General features: G+C 36.1%; 2 protein-coding genes across 2 annotated transcripts; one reads left to right on the plus strand and one right to left on the minus strand.

Annotated features, from left to right (window-relative positions):
• Positions 1-25: 25 nt before the first annotated feature.
• LOC109035945 (vesicle-associated membrane protein-associated protein B/C) lies at positions 26-12,952 on the minus strand. Its single transcript, XM_019049800.2, has 6 exons — positions 12,749-12,952; positions 11,851-12,003; positions 9,274-9,374; positions 8,226-8,342; positions 7,205-7,309; positions 26-5,996 (listed from the first exon to the last, which is right to left on the minus strand). Exons 1-6 carry the CDS (start codon positions 12,810-12,812, stop codon positions 5,787-5,789), a joined length of 750 nt encoding a protein of 249 aa, XP_018905345.1. The 5' UTR covers positions 12,813-12,952; the 3' UTR covers positions 26-5,786.
• Positions 12,953-13,836: 884 nt separating this feature from the next.
• Coa7 (Cytochrome c oxidase assembly factor 7) lies at positions 13,837-19,993 on the plus strand. The gene is made up of 4 exons (XM_019049782.2): positions 13,837-14,074; positions 14,868-15,037; positions 16,318-16,443; positions 17,373-19,993. Exons 1-4 carry the CDS (start codon positions 13,969-13,971, stop codon positions 17,679-17,681), a joined length of 711 nt encoding a protein of 236 aa, XP_018905327.1. The 5' UTR covers positions 13,837-13,968; the 3' UTR covers positions 17,682-19,993.
• Positions 19,994-20,406: the final 413 nt, after the last annotated feature.

Below are 20,406 nucleotides of genomic sequence, written 5' to 3' on the forward strand. Positions count from 1 at the left end.
AAGGAAAATATTGTAAAAATCACAATTTGTAAATCCAAGTATATCACTTTATTGGATTAAATAATAATACATTTAAAATAAATACCGCTTTAGACGCGAAGGATGAACGAAAACAAGGAATGTAATCAAGTTCCCTAAAAATGCAAGGCACCAAAAACAATTTAACAACACTTTTTCACTTGACTCAGCAAGAGGTGGTTATGGAAAACTGCTTGTACTATTTTCCTTTTAAAAAATAAATAAATTCTTAATTGTAATTATGAACTAACAGCCAATAAAAGAGAAAAGAAACTAGGTGGAACTTCTCATCATGAAGTGCAGCTCAATTAGGGAACTTGATTAGATTTCCCCTGCTAAGAAACAAATCAGTACAAGCAGGGGTGCAGGATATTCTCAAATAGTACGTATAACATTAAGTCAATTTGGAACTGTAAAAATTTAAGTTGTTCAAAATTTTTCATTTCTTCTCAGTCTTGCGCAACATTTTGTAGGCAGAATGGTTCTGCAAAACTGACTTCTTGACACAAGAAGTTGATGAGAAACAGTTGATAGTCGTTTCTTGCACTGATTTTGGCAAATATCAAATGAGTATGTACACCACTTCTGTGGTGGAAAAAATCTGAGCCTTGCTGTGCAAGGATACTATTATGAATTCAATGATTCAATGGCTTAGTCTTTCTTCATTACCTTAAATGTTTCACAAAGAAAAAGTTATGCGATAATACTTAACCTATCACATGGGGGAATTAGCGGATTTAGATGGAAAAATGACTCCAAGGGCAAAAAAAGGCATTTTGAGAAAAATTAACCAAAATTTTAACATTTCTCATAGGGTAGATAATTTTTCTTCGAGAATAAAATTCATGAAGTAGATGGGACCCCAAGACTAGGCATACATAAAGGTTAGGCTCAAGAAACAGATCTCTGGTGCGGAAAAGATAGCTTGCTCACATAATTGACCTTATTTGCCTTTGCCTCACTGACTTTATTTGCTGTCATAGCTATGTTCTTTTCAACTGTGTCTAGCTATGGCAATCATCAAGCACACGGTTCAATTTCAGTAAACAATATTAAATTGCAGAATTAAAAACTTGAGAGATTCTCTCGCAATTCACTCCCATGTGAGCTAACACAGAAAGAAGTTGTAAGAGGGAAACGTTTAGTGATATCATTCATTAATATGTAATGGTATTCTCTCCCTTTTTAATTTTAAAGTCACTTCTCCATCAATGAGGAACAACTAGCTATCACCACAAGTTAATGAGTTAATGTTAAGTTAAAAATACAATATTCCATGAGATTAGTGAGAATATTTTGGACTCCCCAAATATTTAAAGTTAATTATGTGTTTCAAATACGTTGCCGATGAATACATAGAGAGACTAAGCCACTTCATCGGTGAATGGGGGGTATGTTTTGAGGAATTGAGAGGCAAAAGTCTCCCTGCACCCCCGAATAAAAACAATCATTGATATGGTCAGAGTTCTTCATTCCTTTGTGAGTTTAATTCTTCCCAGATTTAGATGCATCGTCTCTGCCCAGCCGAGGAAGAAATTTTCTGCGTTAATTGCCATACCTTGAGACAAAGGACCAATGCAATTCATTGCATTCTTGCGAAGTATGTTTTCTTTAAGAAAAGGTGGAGAGAGATTTTATAGACTACCCCAAGACTACGAGATGGAATACATCTTTTTTTTTTTTTTTTAATATTGGTGTTTAAATTGTTTAAAAATCGATGATGAAGAGCACTCTGAAATTTCTTTCATTCAAAATAGTAAATTCAAGATCTGGCAGCAAATTTTAAAACAAAAGGACAGAGAATGCTCTAATAGTGGGTTTACACAGGAAATAAGTGATCCCTACTGGCTAGGTGTGGCATTATGCACTGTTTATCAGCTTGGGGTGAAACAATCACCGGGGTCATTGGGTCCCAGAACAATCACCATAACAATGTTAAATGCTGCAAAATGCTTAAAAAACAAATACATTATTTTTGCAATTTACAAATAATATTTTGCAATATACAGTTGGGTTTTTTTTTTTTACACTATTACTACATGCTTATGAGTATCAGCGACTAGTATTTAGAAAACGTAAGTACTTAGGTCACTGAAAAGTAAAATTAAAATACACCGGGACCATTCTACTGGTGCCAAAGATTACATCACGCAACATTTATGATTCATGGACAGATCTGGAAAATTCCTTGTTCACAAAATATTTTCATCAAGTGAGAATGTAGTGAAATATTTGAAAAAAACATCATCACAATAAAAATTTTGGGAGCATTCTGTGTCAACACAATGAAGATGCACAAGTCTATTTTAGTTTCCACAGATTTTAAAGAATGTAATATGCTTTTAAACGGAGGTGATTCTGCCAGGAGCATGAATATTCTGCTAGTGACATAGATAAGGTGGAAAAAACTGAGGGAGTTCCCAAAAAGATGGCAAGACAATTTTCACAAAAAAACAGATGATCTCAAGGAGAAACTGAAACATTATTTTGATCACACTGACTTTTACGACAGTCTGAAGTCTTCACTTGATCCAAGTCTGACGATTTTTATTAAATGTATTTCAACTTCTGCATAATAAAATGCTTTGTGATTAAAAAGCAAGATTTGAAGGTAGAGTCTCCTGTCATCAGATTACAAATGATCAGATAGATTTAAAAAACCTCAGCGATCGCTTTAAAAGAAGGAAATGAAGATTCACATCCTGGTCACTTTATCTGCACCATCATACTGTGAGAGGGACAGTAAAGTTCTTGAGACTAACAAAGGACTAAGCAGATACATTTGCATAAAGAGCGGTGTAAAAGAAGCAGAGATTTGCATAATTGAACAGGGCGAAAGATAAAAAATTTCAACTGCCATAAAATGAATTTCTGTCCTGCTTGGCACCCGCCATTAATTGAAGCTGCAGAATTGGCTTAAAATAGCTTCAGATCTTAATACTGGAAAATTTTTATTATGCAAAAAGATTTACGCAGGCTTGGTATGATCAAAGAAAGAATGATGCCATGAATGACAGCAAAGAATGCTATTAGGGTTTGACACTACTTGGAGACAAGAATATGGCAGTCACTGAGAAAATCGATGATATCATCAACTAGTAATAATTCTTTGCACGAGTTCATAAGTAGTTAGTGTTAGGATTCGTCTAATTTTCATGCATGAAAAATGTGTCATCATTTCCCACTTTAGGCCAGAACATAGGATTAAAGAACATCAAAAACAAACATTTACTGGGACCTAAAAATTGGTGAAAAATTCTGAAAATCAACGAATGCTAATAGCAAGGTCAAAAACCAGACAAATTGGAAACTCACACAGTGGAATTCACAAAAATCTTACAAATCCAAGATCACAAAACAAAGGGCTGCGCCACTGACAACAGCCCACAAAATTATGGGAGGAATTTATAGGTGGAAAATACACTAGGACATTAGAACATCCCAATTATTAGAGACCCCTTCCCATTACAACAGCTTTTCACAGTCCAATTTTCAAGGGAAAATTTTTTCTCAAAAGTTAAAATAACATGAATAAAAAGCGAGGGCTTAACAACAACAGAGCCGTCAACATTCCAACTCCTTGGTCTTTCAGCATAGTCAGGAGCTGAATCAACAGGCCTCACACAGAGACCACGTCTCTCTTAAAACAAAGCACATGCATTAAAAATGGCCAACACATGAACTACAATAGCCCTATTAACAATAGTTCTGCCCAGAAAAAGAATTGAACTGAAAAACTTCTGCTATCGAAAGCAGGAACACCGTAACTCAATTTAAAATATTTTTTCAGACAAGAAAATAGACCATTGATCACACTCCATCATTTTTTCCCCCTTTCTTTTGAAAAAACCGTGTCATACCATTAAAAACTCAACCTGAAAAAATGAAGCATGAAGGTAATGTTCTTTTTAGATAATCGATTGTAAGTGAAGGTAAAATGCAAAATCTGGAATGAGGTTACGGTGTTATTGCTTTTAACAACAGAATTGGGTGTTCAATGATAAAAAATAAAAGAGGAAACTCATGGTAGGAATAGGTAAAACTCTCTCCTGACTAAGCCAACGGTTCAGAGCTTGGTTTTGGGTCCCTAGGTAGCATTGCCTATGTTCATGGGTCAGCAATATGGCAATGTTATTGGTGAGGACCATGCATGATAAACCGCCAGGCTCACAATTAACATGTTGGGTCTAAAATTAGAATACACTAACGACTCTGTTAAGAAAACAGGATCATAAAAAAGAGGTGTCAATAAATAAATAAATTAATGAATAATCAAAAAAGAAATTCCAAAAATGTCTAACGGAAAGATGTAACAACTTTTAATTATTTACATTAACGTCTACTTAGATACAAACTTTGATTAAAGATGAGGCAAGCAAGGGTTTATAATGATGTGACAATTCTCCAACCATGATCGGTCGGTAACTCTCAGCCAAGTCTTGCCAGTCCATCCTGTTTTTCTATTCTTTTTGTAGGGTTTTGATGAATATTTCCTGTCGGAGGCTTATAAACCTAATCGTCATTGATAGAGATGTTCATTCAACTGAGAGAGGTGTGAGAGTCTTCAACAGGAGGAAATTCGCCATTATTTAGCACTCTTCCAAGTCGTACAAGAGCTAGCTACTCAATTTTATTCTTCAACTGAGTGGTGATGAAATTCTCACCTTTTAAAATGTTTAAAAGGTAAAACTTACTTTTTACTCCTGGAATTATCCAGTATGTAACTTTTTGAACAGGTTAGACACTCTGAGATTATGCTCCAGTATTAAAGTTTAACACATTTGTCAAGTCATTGGATAATTGATTCTTTTCGCAAAAAACCTGCAGATTGGATTAATGATGCTCACAGTCCGGACACAACTTCAAGAACTGTGAGAAGCCAGATATAAATAATGAATATTTACGATTAACCATGAAATACATGATCGTTTTTGACATTAGATACATCCAGATTCAAAGTGCAAGATTAAGATCATGATATATTTCCAAGGCTGTTGATAATAAATTTGATTTCAAAATTCCATTCTTTCTAGAGAAATGAGAAATTTTAAAAGCAATATCCTCCAGTTCATTCTCTAAAAATGTTGTAAAAATAATTCATGAAGATGAATACATGGAAAATTCACTGCCTTATATTCGAGTTTATTCTGAATAGATAATGAGGCCTGAAAACTTAATTCCAAAAAAAGTTAACAAATGGTAAGTATATCTAGAGTTGCATTAATTTAAAATTTATCGATATTCAATTCATCGACATTCCACTCCCAAACCTCCACCTGTGCTTTTTAAAGTTCCGCTCCTGTTAGATCACAAATCCATTTCCAAGTATTTAATTCTGCTTTCTCCCAATATCTCAACGAATTTCAACTTTTTGATGAGACTCACTTATAAAAAGGCCACTTTTCAAAACCGAGAACCTCAAAACATGACATTAAAAATTTAACCTGCAGCCCTGACTTACGGCAAGAGCAGCACAAATTAAAAGCAAGAAACCCCCAACCAAAGAGCAGCTTGTGTTTGCTTGAAGAACGGGCAACTGAAAATTTCTATTCAAGATATTTCTATTCATTACGCGGCAAAAAATCCGCAGGACGGTCACTGAAAATTGGTTCGTGGGGGGGCAGGTTTTCAAAAAGAAAGCATAGATTCGACGAGGGAATAAATGTAAAAATAGGAGAGGAAAGAGACAGGGAGATTAACGATGGGAGAAAGATAAAATTTGAATGCTTCATGGGCAATGTAAGAAAGGATAGATGAAATAGAGGCCTCTAAATTGCGTACTTGCCAATTAGTACACCGATTAAGCCGACAATGATAGCAAGAAAGACAGAAGTGAGGGAATATCTGTCAAGGAGTCCCTGGTCTTCTGAATCGCCTTTTGGTGGATTGATGCGTTTCCACGTGTGCATTTGCTTCTGCTGGTCATAGCCACCATACGTCCAGTGCGGGTTTCCCCCCTTCCATGCTTGGATCAGTTTCTGAAAATATTAAATTTCAGTGAGATTCAGTGCCTTTAACTCTGAAAGGAATCTTCATCTTTATTTGGCAAGTGAAATACCTCTTCAGCGAACAATCCATCAATCTAGTCTGATGATCCTTAAATATTCACGACCGCTCTCTTCTACACTCGCCGTATCAGCCGGAATAGCTGAAGTAAGTAAAAATAAAATTCTCATGAGTAAAACTTTGTCGCCTCTTTGACATATGGGCGGAACTCCAGTTCCACTGGAGACTCGCTTCTTTTTTTGAGGTTAGGTATGTGGGGGAGAAGGCTCACCTCGAATGCTGTTACGCTTTTGTGCTTGAGGAGCACCAATTTTTTGGGATGAAATGTCACAATTCTGATCCCAATTCAAGTTAGCACTGAATTATTGTAATCAGCAGCCTCACAGGAATTTGACAGGACCAAGCAAAAATTCTACTTGGCGGAAAATTTGTCTTCCCCCACATGTGACTTAGCAGGGGTTACATGTATCTTGATGTTTGGAAAAGAACACCATGAGACAGCCATTACTATGCTAGCATCGGGACCAGAGAGTTACACCAGGTCAAGCGAGTTGGAGATGTAAACCGGTTTCCTCATTTTCTGACATACTTTTCCGAATTTTCAAAGCATGCATTGCGCAAAGAAATTTTATTAAGGATGATCAGTGAGTACATTTAAGTATCATCTGAGTTGATGAAAGGTAAATTCCCAAAAGAGATTTTGCACCTTATTTGGAATTTGAAATTAAAATCCAATAACTAGAATGGGCTAAATAATTTACACATTAGAAGACTGGTCACACTGTGCAGTCAAACAGTGTTTTTTTCCCCCTTCTTCTTCTCATTTACTTACACAGTTTTGGATTTAGCATTAAGCATATTAAGAAAAAAAGGGGGGGGGGAAAGCCAAACGTTGGAAACGTTTGATGCTATGGACTTCCTCAATAAATATTAACACATTCAATTTTTTTGACGGACGAAAGTGTCATCTTCCATTACATATCAGAAAAAAATGTCAACCTTGAGAATCATACTGTCAAAATGGAAGCTTAAAATTTCTACTTTCTTTTGAAGTTAAGCTAATAACTCCTTTTAACAATCTATTCTTAGGCAGAGAAAGAACATATTTCCTGAATCAACTGAACTAATGAATCAAAGAAAATACAGAAAAAGTAAAAAAGGGCAGGAAAAAAAACAGTACCTTGAGTTCAGTATTCTCTAGTCTAAGGTTTGCTTCTTCTTGGCTGCAAGTTTTTGTTTCACTGGATGTCTTAGCATGCTCTTGTTCCTCACACGTTTCTGGTGGCTGTAAAGTCGAAAGAATCCATTAAAGAGGCAGTTTTACAAAAAGGTAGAAAAAAGAGACAAAAATCCATTTTGCATTGTTTGTACCCTAGGCAAGGCCTGGCACATCAAAGATTACCATTATATGGAAGTTTCAATTATCTCTGAGTTTTCTCTGAATTTCCCCTGTGTTGGTAAATAATTCAGCGCTGAAGCATAATTTCAGAAATTTAATGCAAGCTTTCGCATCAAACTATCCAGTACAGTCCATGCTTCTGAGCAGAACCAACAGTTTGTAGTTGAACCCACACATAATATCAATACCATATCTTTCATGAACCTTGCAGATACTAAAGCAGAATGATATTCAAAGCTTCAGAGCATTGGAGTCTTCGCCACATTTCCTCTACACCATACATTATTATCAAAGTAAAATGATGGGTAAATTGTGGGCAGCAAGGCAGTTTGTTATTTCATAAGAAAAGATAGGGATCAGGTGTGCAGAATGGGCTCTAACAGCAAACCATAGTTTGTCCGTGAAAGATGTGCGTTTCAAATCACGTTGCACATGCTGGCAAGCGCAGGAGAGGCAATTAGCAAATCAGAACTTATGTGTAACTGCATAGCGTTTGAATTACATCTACAATGTTGAAGGCGCTCCATACTGGCACAACGGATACAGACTGATTTAGAGATGTCATACGATAGCCTCTACACCCAATGATTCTACCCAGGATGTAAGAACTGTTTTAATATCAATTACTTTGCCACACTTTATGAGGGTGGCACAATTTGATTGCGGTTTGTCTATTGCTTGTGAGAATTCCAATTGAAGGCATCAGCATTTAAAAAAATGTCGACATCCTGCACAAAGCCTTATCATATTAATAATTTAAAGTAGGTTAGTGACAAAAAACTGATAGCAGGATAATACTTACTAAAACAGTGACAGATTTCTTTTCTTTTTCTTGCACATTTTCATCTTCTGACTCATTCATCTCAAAAACACATTTCAATTTGTAATCAACTAAGCACTCTGGCTTGACATCTTTCCACTGAAAATGCAACAAATCAATGATTAAAAATAAGATTAAAAGAAGAAAACATTACAAGAGAGCTTGCTATTTGGCTTACACACGTCCTGCAAAATTTCTTTGTGCAGGAGACACAACTACATGAATTGACTTTACACAGGTAAAATCACATAAAATTCCAGATGGGCACATTCAAAAAGCCTGTAATCCACTTTTTAGCCCCAGAATTTGCCAAATTACTAACTCTTCTTTTTCTTGCATCTGTGGACAGTTTTTCTGAGTTGTCAGCAACCAGGTTTGCCAAGAAACAGATGTTAGAGAACCTAAACTAAAACACTGCTGTGCTAAGGAAAAACACCATACTTGTGAAACTTCAGACATTACAAAATTATCTTTGATAAAAAAAGAAAATTTTGGAGTGGTTGAAATTTTTTTTTTAAATTTTAAGACAATTTTATTTATAATTCTACTATATACCTGTATGAGAATTTCAAGAAAAAATGTGCATACATTTTTTCCAAAATAAATGTTCCAGCAGGGGAAATTTGGCAACACTCAAATGTTCATACAGTGTTTTACCTTAGCACAGGAGATAAACAAGTAATCTTGCAGAGTTATTCTCCCATTGGATTTCGTAAGTGGTCATGGGTTCTGGAGAAACAAACGATTCAGGAGTTAGGACAAACTGATTTAATATAATCAGACCCCAGGAACTAAACAGTGGCACATGCAAATACGGGAAGTTACTTTGGAAATGTGGGCAAACTGAACCACCATTTTGCAAATATTATTGTTTTTAATTTTGTTATCAGACTGATCTGCATTTAGAGTTTCATAGGCTGCTGCAAGATCACGGACCCAGCCTGAACAAGGTTCATGCCAAAGGATTGCCCAACCGCATGTTGAGGCTTACTGTGAACAATCATTCATGAAATAATAATGGGTAACTTACGACAGATTCCACAGGAGTGTCCTCAGGCAAAATCACTGACTGTACCATAAATTTATGCTTATTCTTCTCATTGGGATCAATACCAGCTGATTGCAGCACAACTGAAAAAAATTTACGAGATACAATTATAATGGACATTATTTAACTAAACGAGGCTTTGTAAGTATGATAAAAGAAATTTAAATAATGAGATTTTATAGAAAGAGGAAAAAAGGCTTTTGTAGGGAATTCAACAATTTGGTTAAGAATGAATAAACAAAGCTCCAACAGTTCATTAAAATTGTTGCAAATGAGGCTATGGCATAGTCCTGAAATAAACTCAATATTTGGCACAACCTCGAGTAAAGTTACGTGAGAAATGGATGAGCAAGCTTAAAAATCTCTAATATGGCTGCTTTATGAAAACAAGTAAGAGTTAGAATAGGTACCATAAAGAACAAATCAAACTGGCTGTATCTTTCTGACATCATTAGAGGGTATCAGCGTATAACCTCAGTCACCATAGATCTTCTGTGAATATGGTAATAAAACTGCTGCCACACAGCTAGTGCTTACATAGTAATCATGTAATTACAGAAATTTTACCAAACTTGTCACTTTTTACCATTAATTTATCAAAATAATATAACGTACAACAGGTGTGCCAACCGTTTTTATTAGCCTTTCTATTATGGGAATTGGTCTTTCCGTTTAAAAGGCTTTTTCCCTCCAAAAATTTTCAATGCTACAAACTTTTTTGGTTGTTCTTTACTCACACAATGCTGCAATTTTGCAAAAAAAAGAAAGCAAAAAAATATATGGAAATTTCACTGCAGTTTTCGAAGAATCATTTTAACACTGTGGTACGCTAGCTTCCCCCATTTTTCCACATTGGCACCCATGTGATCATGGTCCGTTTCCGGAACTACAAGCATAGAACACCGAAAAGTAACCATGATGACTCCAGCACAAGCAGAGCAAATAGCCTTAAATGGTGGAAAGATCTAGAATATAGAGGATCGCGGTGGAGGAAACAGACGAAGCGGTCAATTCTTAACGAGATGTCAAAAAATCTATAGGCATGATATTGTTCCGGTTGAAATCAGTCAAAATTTTGACAAGTTTGAAAGTCGTTTCTTCAGATAAAATCTGCGTAGATGGAAAAAAAATTACACATTTTTCGGGACATCAGCAAAATATTAATTTTACTCCAGAATTCTCTGGTCACTTTAATATGTTATTTCAACTGTTTAAAGATTGAAACAAACCCCAATTGAATTGAGGAAACTCCTTTTCCATTGCCAAGGAGATGTCACATGCCCATTTGACAAGGGCATCTTGGAATTAATTCTCCTGTTTCAAGGCAGGTAGAACAAAATGAACGGCTAGATGGATGACATGAAAATAAAAAAGCATCAAAACTCTTTCAAGTGAAAATAGGACAGAGCATCACCCATTTGCTGACAAGTCTTCATCTCAGAATCTGACACAGTTGCGGTGCCATAATTCTGATAAAAAAGCAAGTAAAATCGCTGAAAAGTTAAGTTTGCAGCATTAGTGCTCAGTGAATGCATACAGGAGATACTGATTAACTGCCAACTAAGCGCAGTTGGTTGTAAAGGGCAAAAAAATTAAAAAGAACCAGAATTGGAAAGCGTTCTGTCCTCTGACAAATACTAGGGTGTCATTCCACAGAATGTCTAAGGGATCAGACCCTGGAGCCCCAATTTTCGTCTGATGTGTGGTAGAATGAAGAAATTTGACTGTAAAGTAAGAAGTGTAATCAAAGCAGCCTCATTTCTCCATCAATCAGTGAAGTCAATACTACCATCTGTCAATGGGTTCGGTGAGAGAAGATGACAATTCAATCATGGTAGAGATTCAGGTCCTGGACAGACATTTAAAGTCAAGCTCCTAAGTGATGGCTGCTTAGTCAAGTGTTAAGCATCAATGCAAAAAAAGAGAGCAGCCTGCTCTCCTTTGGTGATAATTGATGGCAACACTTTGCCAAACAGCCACCACTTAAGAGCTTCACTTTGACCGTCTGTCCAGGCCTTGTCTGAGATTAGAACTGGGGAAATTTAAGATTGGATTTCAACAAAAATGTAGGTTCTTACCATTGACTTATAACACAATCTAGACCGGGCACTAGGCTCGACTTTAGGCGGGGGAGGTAACAACAGCTAGCAGGGTAAATCAGGGTAAAGACACGCCTTCAGCTTAGTTGATACATCCGGATATACGAATGAAGTGTGCCCGTATCAGGCAACGGCACTGGCAAGACTGGCATTTCCATTGCCTCGGTACATATTGCTGGTACACTTGCTGGGTGTTGCTGGATTGCCTATCATCTTGCCTGAAGGGACTCTAGTCCCGCCGAAATTTCCAAATGCGCGGCTTAGATTGTATTAAACGTCAATGGTTCTTACCAGTCAGCCAACTGATAATTGATGCATATAGGCTTAGGTGACTTTTATAAATTCTTCATGTATTCTTTCCCCAGCCTTGGTGATAACATTAGGTAATTAAACCTCACATCATTAAGAATAGAGGTCCTGATGAGTTGATAACAAATGGAAATAAGATAAGATGAAGTACCTGCTACTTGCACACTTTGATGAGGGTCTACAGAGCCTGAATTTGGCCTGACACAATATTTTTTCGGAGCAGTAGTCTTGATTTTGAAACAAACTTTCTTGTCGCAAGGATTCTCCAAGGTTATGTAAGAGAAGACTGGAGAAGTGAATGGACCTAGGGACAAAAACAAAGATAGTTACTAACTGTAAAAAATAATTACCAATAACTTAATCTCAGCAATAGTTATGGAATTTTATTTGATGGAAGCTTTAAAATAATCATCGCTCTTTCCTAACCTACAGTAACCAAACTAAAGGATCATATACCTATGAACACGGGAAATTACCTGAACACTTCAGCAAGTCTAAAATAACATACTTATTGTATGGAAGTTTAGTGAAGAAAGAGGACTGCATGGCTATCTCACACTCCGTTATAATTTTCCTCCCTGGTAAAATAATTCACGGGTTTGAGCGAGACCTCTAGATCCTGCGAGACACTCACTGATAGGGAAACCAGGCAAGAAACATGAACACGGGCTACTGATTTGATGCATAGGTTGGAGAAAGTAGATAATGGGGCTCAGGATGCAAAGACAGATGAGTGTAAACAGGAAGTATATACATATTGGAGAGACAAGATCATCAGGATCCATCCAGCGATAGCCCAGATCATGCCCTAATAACCAACCCTTGGAATTATCATTGGTTCACTCAGCAGAGTGGCAAATTTCTACAGCAAATAAACGAGACGAAATTTTGGGCACATCTAGGAGGCGGAAATGTAAAAGCACGGGGCATTGCATAAAATCAATAAGCATTCTAACGTGCAAAATAAACGGACAAAGCCTAAAAAAGAGGGAAGGTCTCGATGAAAAAAACGGAAAAATTAACGATTGGTGAATAGATAGCGATCTTACCGACGAATTTAAGTTCATTTTGAGGGTGTATCTTCAATATTTGCTCTTTTTGAGCTAGTGCCATTATGATAATTGATCGATAAAAACAATTCACGGGGATTAGATGCAGGATAAATGGCCAAAATGTTCCGGGACCTAGTCAGCGATGCAACGAAACGATTCAGCGATCCGTTCCACGGCTCGCACGTAACGTAACGAATGCATTACGCATGCGCTGGACTCAATTGTGCAATCCGTGCAGTAATTGCGCCAAATTGCGCGCGCAATCAAATTAGGGACAAAAGTTTTCCGCAACTTACAACTTTTCTTTTTTTCCATCAGTTCATTGAAATCATGAAATCAGAGGCGGGAAGAGAATAAGATCGTTACTTGGAAATGAAAAAGATACGACGTCTCTTCTTATGATTTTTTATTGACAATATTCTACATTTCTACATCATCAGCAGCCTTTTACTTTCAAGGATATGCCGGATTATGCCCGCTGTCATTATCTCCTACGTACCTCGGCTGATTTTTTTTAAGTATTCCATGTAGGTAATTAGAAGTATTGCCATGCTAAGGAAAAAATACCGCATGAACATGTATGAACCTCCAGGCGTGGTCAAATTTCCTCTGATGAAATACGAATTTATTGGGGAAATTGTGAATATGTTTCTTCTGATTTTTCAGACTATTTTGTTCGCAATTCATTCTAAAATATCTGAAAATTTTAAGGATTAATATACAAAAATTTCGTCAAAAATACTGTTTTATCCGGGGTAATTTGATAACTCGAATGTTCATACGGCGTTCTTCCTTAGCACGGCAGTATGCAGGTGTATCCAGTAAAGTAATCCACATTTGCCGAAGTTTCATGGATATAAAGGGACTCTATTTCGTGTCATTGTCTTCATTCTGTTGACAGCATCATTGAAAATATGTTTCATCTGATTTTCATAATGTTCAGAAATACTGCTTCTGAACTGAACTGTGAACAGCGCAGTCTTATATTCTCTCCTTCCGAAGTACGAGATACAAAAAGCGTGGCCTGTTTGTAATCACATGTTCCTGTTATCACATGTTATCATTTTGCACAAAAGTAATAACAACAACACTTTTAGGTTATGTTTTGTATGTTTTGTAGTTTTATCAACATGATTGCAACCACAGGTGTAATTACCATTAAATAATCAGAATTAAGTGACGATTACTGTCGATAGAACCTCGTGTGATAGTTAAAAATGTCATCTGCTTATGATTTCAAAAAGGAAGAAGATGTAAAAACATTCATTAAAAATCTTGGAATCGAATACAGATATGGATGCTATAGAGAGAACAACCCTGAAGGTATCACCCTGTTCATTGTTAAAAAATTTGTCTTAATTTACCTTTCATTATCTCCCATTTTTGCTACATTATTCAAACATAAGATAAATTCAACATGGAACAATACCCCATCACTAATATCCTGTTGAATAGGAATGCAGATTGAGCTTGTAGATTAAATTTGCTGCTCTTCGCACCTTATATGCAGTAACTAAAATTACCAATGTTTCTCTAACATACAAGTACAATTAACATTTCTTGAAGAAAAGAATCCTCCCAAAATTACAGGCGCCTGCCTTACTGAATTTGTAGAAAGCCTTTCGAACAGATGAAAGTAAGATGAGAAGTGCTGAAATTTGAGTAGGAGCTTACAGCAGTGAAAGGCTTTACCAACGCTCAAGTGGGAGGGTGAAGACGTTCAGAGCTATCAAAGAAGCTTGGATTTTTCCCGCTTTCTACATAACATTAACCTCTATTCACCATAACTCTCGAACCTATCATCTCTCCAACGGACAACCACTCTGTGAATGATCTTCCATGGGCAATATTAAAGCCGTTTTTGGTTTAGATCAGAAGCTTTGTGTGCTTTGTAAGACAGAAGTCTTTCTACAATTACTTCTTTATCATGTGTCATTGAATATGATTCTTGACTTGCCAACATCCAAAAAGAGGAGTCAAAGAATATTTCATTGAAAATTTTTTGCTGTATGCCGTCCTGTCCATTGAAGACAAGTAACCTCCCCCGTTGCTACACTCTCTCTCTTTGGCAAACTATTTCACTCGGATGATTTGTTTTTTTTTTTTGTTATTTTAGCGTGTCATCTGCTAGGTGACTACCTTGAATCGGTTGAAAAAAAGTCAGAACAAGCGAGTGAATTGTACAAGAAAAATTGTGATGAAAATAATTATGGTCACAGTTGTCGCAAGTATGGAGCCTACCTTATCAAAGGCGAAAAAATAGATAATCCAGCTCAACTAGCTTTGGTGAGTGTTCCTCTTCACTTACGTTTTTTCTCTTTTTACTTGCAATGGGAATTAAATTATTCTGATCTTCGTAATTCAACGCATTTATGCCACCAGCTGCATTTTTTCCCTCGCTCTTGGACGGCTTAAAACGATTTTCTGGAGGCCAGTGGCTTTGCGTGGCTACATAATTAAAGCTTTGATTATTGATGTGAAGAACTACACATAGGTACATTTGGTTGGGGGGGGGGGGGATCTCCTTTACACTCAAAGAGACTCATGACCAATACATCAAATTCCTATTGTTTCAAGATTTGTATTTTGCTTCCCTCTCGTTTCTTGATGATAACAATAACCTTTACAAGTTCAATCAAGATATTGGTAGCTACAGGAATAGATACAAGCAACTTTTATGTTGATGGAGGGTATCAAGAAGTTCCGAAGATCAGTGTATCACTTTGGCTAATTGTCTACCTGAAGAATTGAAAGGATCATAGACACTCTACCTTATGAAATCTGTAAAATGTAATGATTCATCTAACTAGTTCTTAGACTGCATTCTAATTGAAAGTCTACACGGAAAAAATTAAAGTGCTGATTTAACAATTCAATTGCTAAAAAAAGTGACAGCAATGTTTCACCCCTATAAATTTTTCTCTGATGAAGTCATCAGGTTGAAACTTTGGGAATGTTCCCAAGTTGAAAAGAACTAATCTTGTCCCTGCCAAAATTTTAAGATGGAGAATTAGGGTGGGCCACAAAACAGCCCTTCTTGAAAATCAAAACTTAATAGTACAGAGAATTGAACGTTGTGTATTGGCATTCTTTGAAGTCTACGGAAGGTGATTTTGAAAACAAATTGTTCTAGCTTGCCCCCTTAGGCTTTGCGTATAGTAAATTTTTTTATTCCTCCGTTTTTTGCCATTACTAATTATATTACTTTATGTATGTATTATTCTACCTCTCCTTCTCTATCGCTAATGATTAATATATATATCATTAGTTTATAATTATTAGTGTTATTATTATTTATAACTATCATTAGTTTTTGGATAAAAATAAATATTATCTTCAGTCAACTTTATACTTCTGCAATTGCAAAAAATTTGAAAGGTTTCATCGCATCTATGATAGGTAATTTTATTACGGACTCCTATCTAGTGCAGCATAATAAACCTACGAAAAAATTTCATCATTGAAACTGATTTACTCTGTGACTACCTCTGTTAATCTTGTCACAGAAGATTCCTTTTAAACTTCAGCTTTGACTTGTAATTTTTCATCTTTCGTGTTTCTCTTAGTCAACCGAATATTCAAGTAAAGGCTGTGATCTAGGTCGGTTGGATTCTTGCGTACTGGCAGGAAGGTGTGGTATTAAACTCATCGAGAATAAGGATAAATCTGCTCCGGAAAGCGCATATTCCAAGGTAAGTAAGATAAATTGGTAAAATCTTACATGTTAGCTCAGCACCAAAAATAGCATATACTGATTATAAAAGAATTCGTAGAGGTCCTTTTCAGGCTTATTTAATCTTCACTCAGACCAGGGTAATCTGATCAACATGCTCAGATTATGAGGTCAGATTTAAACCAACCAATACGCCTGGCTGTGAGGGTGGAATATTGAGGTACAATTGCAGTACGAACAAGCAGACTTAATGCAGATGAAAATTTGTATGGAAAGGGTTCAATAAGAGCATAAAGGATTCTTCATTTTGAAACAAGTCTTACTGTAATTCTAAATCCAAGGAAGGAAACCCTTACAGAGAATGATCAAAGTAGGCTTAGAATTGAGAGGCTTGGAGGACAAAGCACACAAGTAAATTTTTTGCTATTTCAAGAAGTATGTGTTTAATATTTCAAAATTACATGGAGCCTTGTGGCAGAAAGAAAACTCAAATTCGCTTACGGATGCCTAAAAATTGAATTTCAATCATAAATTTTGTACAAGTATATTTCAAAACTAATTTTAAAGCTAGAAATCATTAATATCTCAGTTTGTCAAAAACTGCACCTATGCCCTACAAGCCTCTCAATTCACCCCCTCTGCTAAGCTCTATGAATCGGCAAGGCCCGCAAAAAGTGGAGCAAGGAATTTTTTTATATTGTATCACAGTAAACTGGAAAAGAATAGTTCTTAAATTCTTAAACCATGGCCTAGTTATTTTTTTCTTAAAATTTATCACAGTCCACTTGTGTGCGCTTTGCATGGCTCAATATTACATAAAATTATTCGGGTTGTTATGTAAGAAAAAGAGAGGAGGTGATCATCCTCCTTCTGATCACAGAATTAAAATTGATTAGAAACTAAGCTATAAATTCAAGAAATTGTTTGATGGAATTTCTTTATTTACAGTACATCGACTACCTGGTGAAAAGTTGTGAAGTAGAACACAGCAAACAAGAAGAAGGGTGCTTTGCTTTGGGTTCCTTCTACTTGAACATGCTCAACTTCAAAAAAGCAGTAGATCCACTGCTAAGAGCCTGCGAAATGGAGAATCCCTATGCTTGTGCCAATCTGAGTGTCATGTATCGTAAAGGTAATGGAGTGGTGCCAAGTCCAGAATTGGAGGAAAAGTACAAAGTAAGAGCCAAAGAGATTTGGAAAGATATGAGCAAAGAAAGACCCAGAACAAAATTCCAAGAAGGGCTTGAGACCAGTTAAAATGTGCTAATTAAGGAAGTTTGTAGAGTCATAAGTGTCATGTTGGACAAGCAAGATCAGATCAACAGACTATTGACCTAGGACAACTTTAAAGCTGCATTTATAGTGAGTAGACTCAATTTGATCATATTTGACACATATTCGATTTGACTGAGACACGTAAAATCAGGGGTGCAGAATCTTCCAAGCTTCCACATTTTCACGCATCCGCCCGCCGGCTTTTCACATTTTTCTCATCGGTGTTTCACAAAATTTCAAAAGTGAGGACCTTTTTATTATTCTTTCGTTTGATTTTTGACTTTTGATTTTCCTCTCATCACATTTGTAAGGTCCTTTCCACATTTTCACAAGTCCGGGCAAGCCTGTGATGGAGTATTTTCTGCACCCGTGGGTGAAATCTGTAAAGAAACGGGTACATCCAATCTAATTTAGAGGGATGTACATGCCATGTATCAACTCTTAGTTTATGGGAGCTATCGATTCTTCCTCAGATACCTTCTGCACTGAAGTAAGAGTGCTTCATGTCTTATTTCACCTGAGTTTTGAGCACAGAGCCTTGATGCGCGAATCGATACGATTAAATTTGATCATACTAATTACAACTATGTCTGATTCAAGAGAGTATAAAACCCCTTGTGTCCTGTTACCAGCATCAAATCGAATCTGTGTTCAGTCTGACGGAGTCTGTTCAACGAAATGCAGTCTTTCTGTGAGCTTCCAATCAAATATTCAGTGTAGTCAAAAGTTAGCTGAGATAGACTGGTTGACTCATAATACATGTATTAGGTCAGTCCACCACTTTTATTGCATGTTTTTACGATTGTTGTAGTATGACATTGTTGTTTCAGAGTGGTGAAAGGAAATATGAGACAATATAATTTTGCTCTGATTCTTTCAGAAGGTGATCAGAATAAAATAATTTGTGTGTGTGTGAGACGGTGTTGTGGGGGGGGGGGGGTGTATGTCGCACAAGATAGTTTCTATCTTCCAAGGAGACATCCAGAACCGTAAAAGCGTTTTATAATAACAGCAAAAACTGCACCAGAGAATAAAAAAATAGTGGCATGATTTTTATATTGATGTCGTAAAAATACGTAATCTTGCAATATCTTCTCATTAACCATTAATTTACTTTTTGAAGTTCAGGATTTGTGAAGCAATGAGCTACCTAGTAAAATGCAGTAGCTCATAAAGATAATAAAAATAAAGACATTGCAGTATTACAAAAGTTTTCCGAAGTTTTAATTACTGTGTCGATTTCGGAAACATATTTAAGTAAACTTAGAAAATAGTTCTGAACTGCCTCGTCTCAGAACTATTTCCTTTTACATTCTAAGAAATGGTGTGTTTTCGAATCTCCCACTTCAATTTTCGAAAAAAAATTGCTGTCAACCAATTTTGTGCTCACGGTTGTCATCTCCTTTGCACAATTTTGGTGACCATGTTAACTTAATATGTAATTAAATCTCCAAAGCTGCTTGCTCGCAGTTTGCCCTTTTGTGGGGTAAATTCACTATTTTCAAGGTAAACAGCAGCCTTTAAAGTTGGAAATTGTTAACTTTCATTAGACCATTCTTTTAATTTTTATTTTAAGTTGAATCATTGAATTATTACTAAGTTGAAGGAAGTGGAATCAATGCATCATATACAACAGTCTACAATCTTAAGGAAACTAATTATTAAAATGGAAGGTGGAAATACGAAGAAAAACTTATTCTACCTCCTGCTCAAGCTTGCTGTAAAGGAGCTAAGTCTACCTGAAAACTTATCAAATGCTTGTTTGAAACCTAATGAGTTGGACAAAAGTGTAAGCTAACTCTTTGGGCAAGTAATTGTTTTGATTAACCTAATGCTCCTCCGTATTTGATAGGACAGCTATCGACGGTGAAACTGCAAAAATGCGTATCTTGGTTGTGAAGTTTTGAAATCTCTGCTCCTATTTTATACTTTAAAAGGAGATCGAACCAACATCATGGCTTAAAGTTTTCATATAATTTTCTCCATGAAAAGAAGAAAAGTCACTGAAATTTCTAATGGAATGACGTCCAGTAGTTTCCCATGTTGGAATTAAAGTACGGCAGAAAGTCAGCAATGTTGCAAACCGAGATCCACATTTCTGCAGTTTCACCATTGCTATGTAGAGTTCTAGCTTTAACTTATAGAAGAGCACCAAAATAGCTGTGGCTCAAACGTTTGTTGTGAATCTGATTTTAATGATTTGCAAACATTGTGAACTGAAGTCTGAAAAATATTTGTTTTACCATGTAAATCCTCATAGTTTTTTTGCTGAAAAAATTAGTTTTTGTTGAATACTTGAGCTGTAGTATTTTATTTTTCCAACACCAAAGGATGAGAAGCAGCCGCCTCGAAGTTACAACTCTAATATTTTGTAATTTTATTTATTCATAGTAAGACCTCAATTTATTAGAAAGGATTCTGCAATTTAATGGATTGATTTGAAAATCCTGTGACAGCTGATAAATCAAGATCTTTCTATAATAATTTATTTAAGTTAACAGTTCTTCAAAGATATACAGGTCCACTAGGGCCCCCAAACAAACTTTACTGACGCAGGAGTTAATTTATCGAAAATAAAATTTTGAAGAACTCTCTTCCTATTTTCAGACTTTACTAAGGTAACCTAGCTTTATTTTATTCATGAGTCATTGACATGACGAGGATAGGTTTCAAGAAAATAATGCAGAAAGTAAAATATTCCTTGTAA

This window comes from Bemisia tabaci, chromosome 2 (genome assembly GCF_918797505.1).
Source record: "Bemisia tabaci chromosome 2, PGI_BMITA_v3".
NCBI lineage: Eukaryota > Metazoa > Arthropoda > Insecta > Hemiptera > Aleyrodidae > Bemisia > Bemisia tabaci.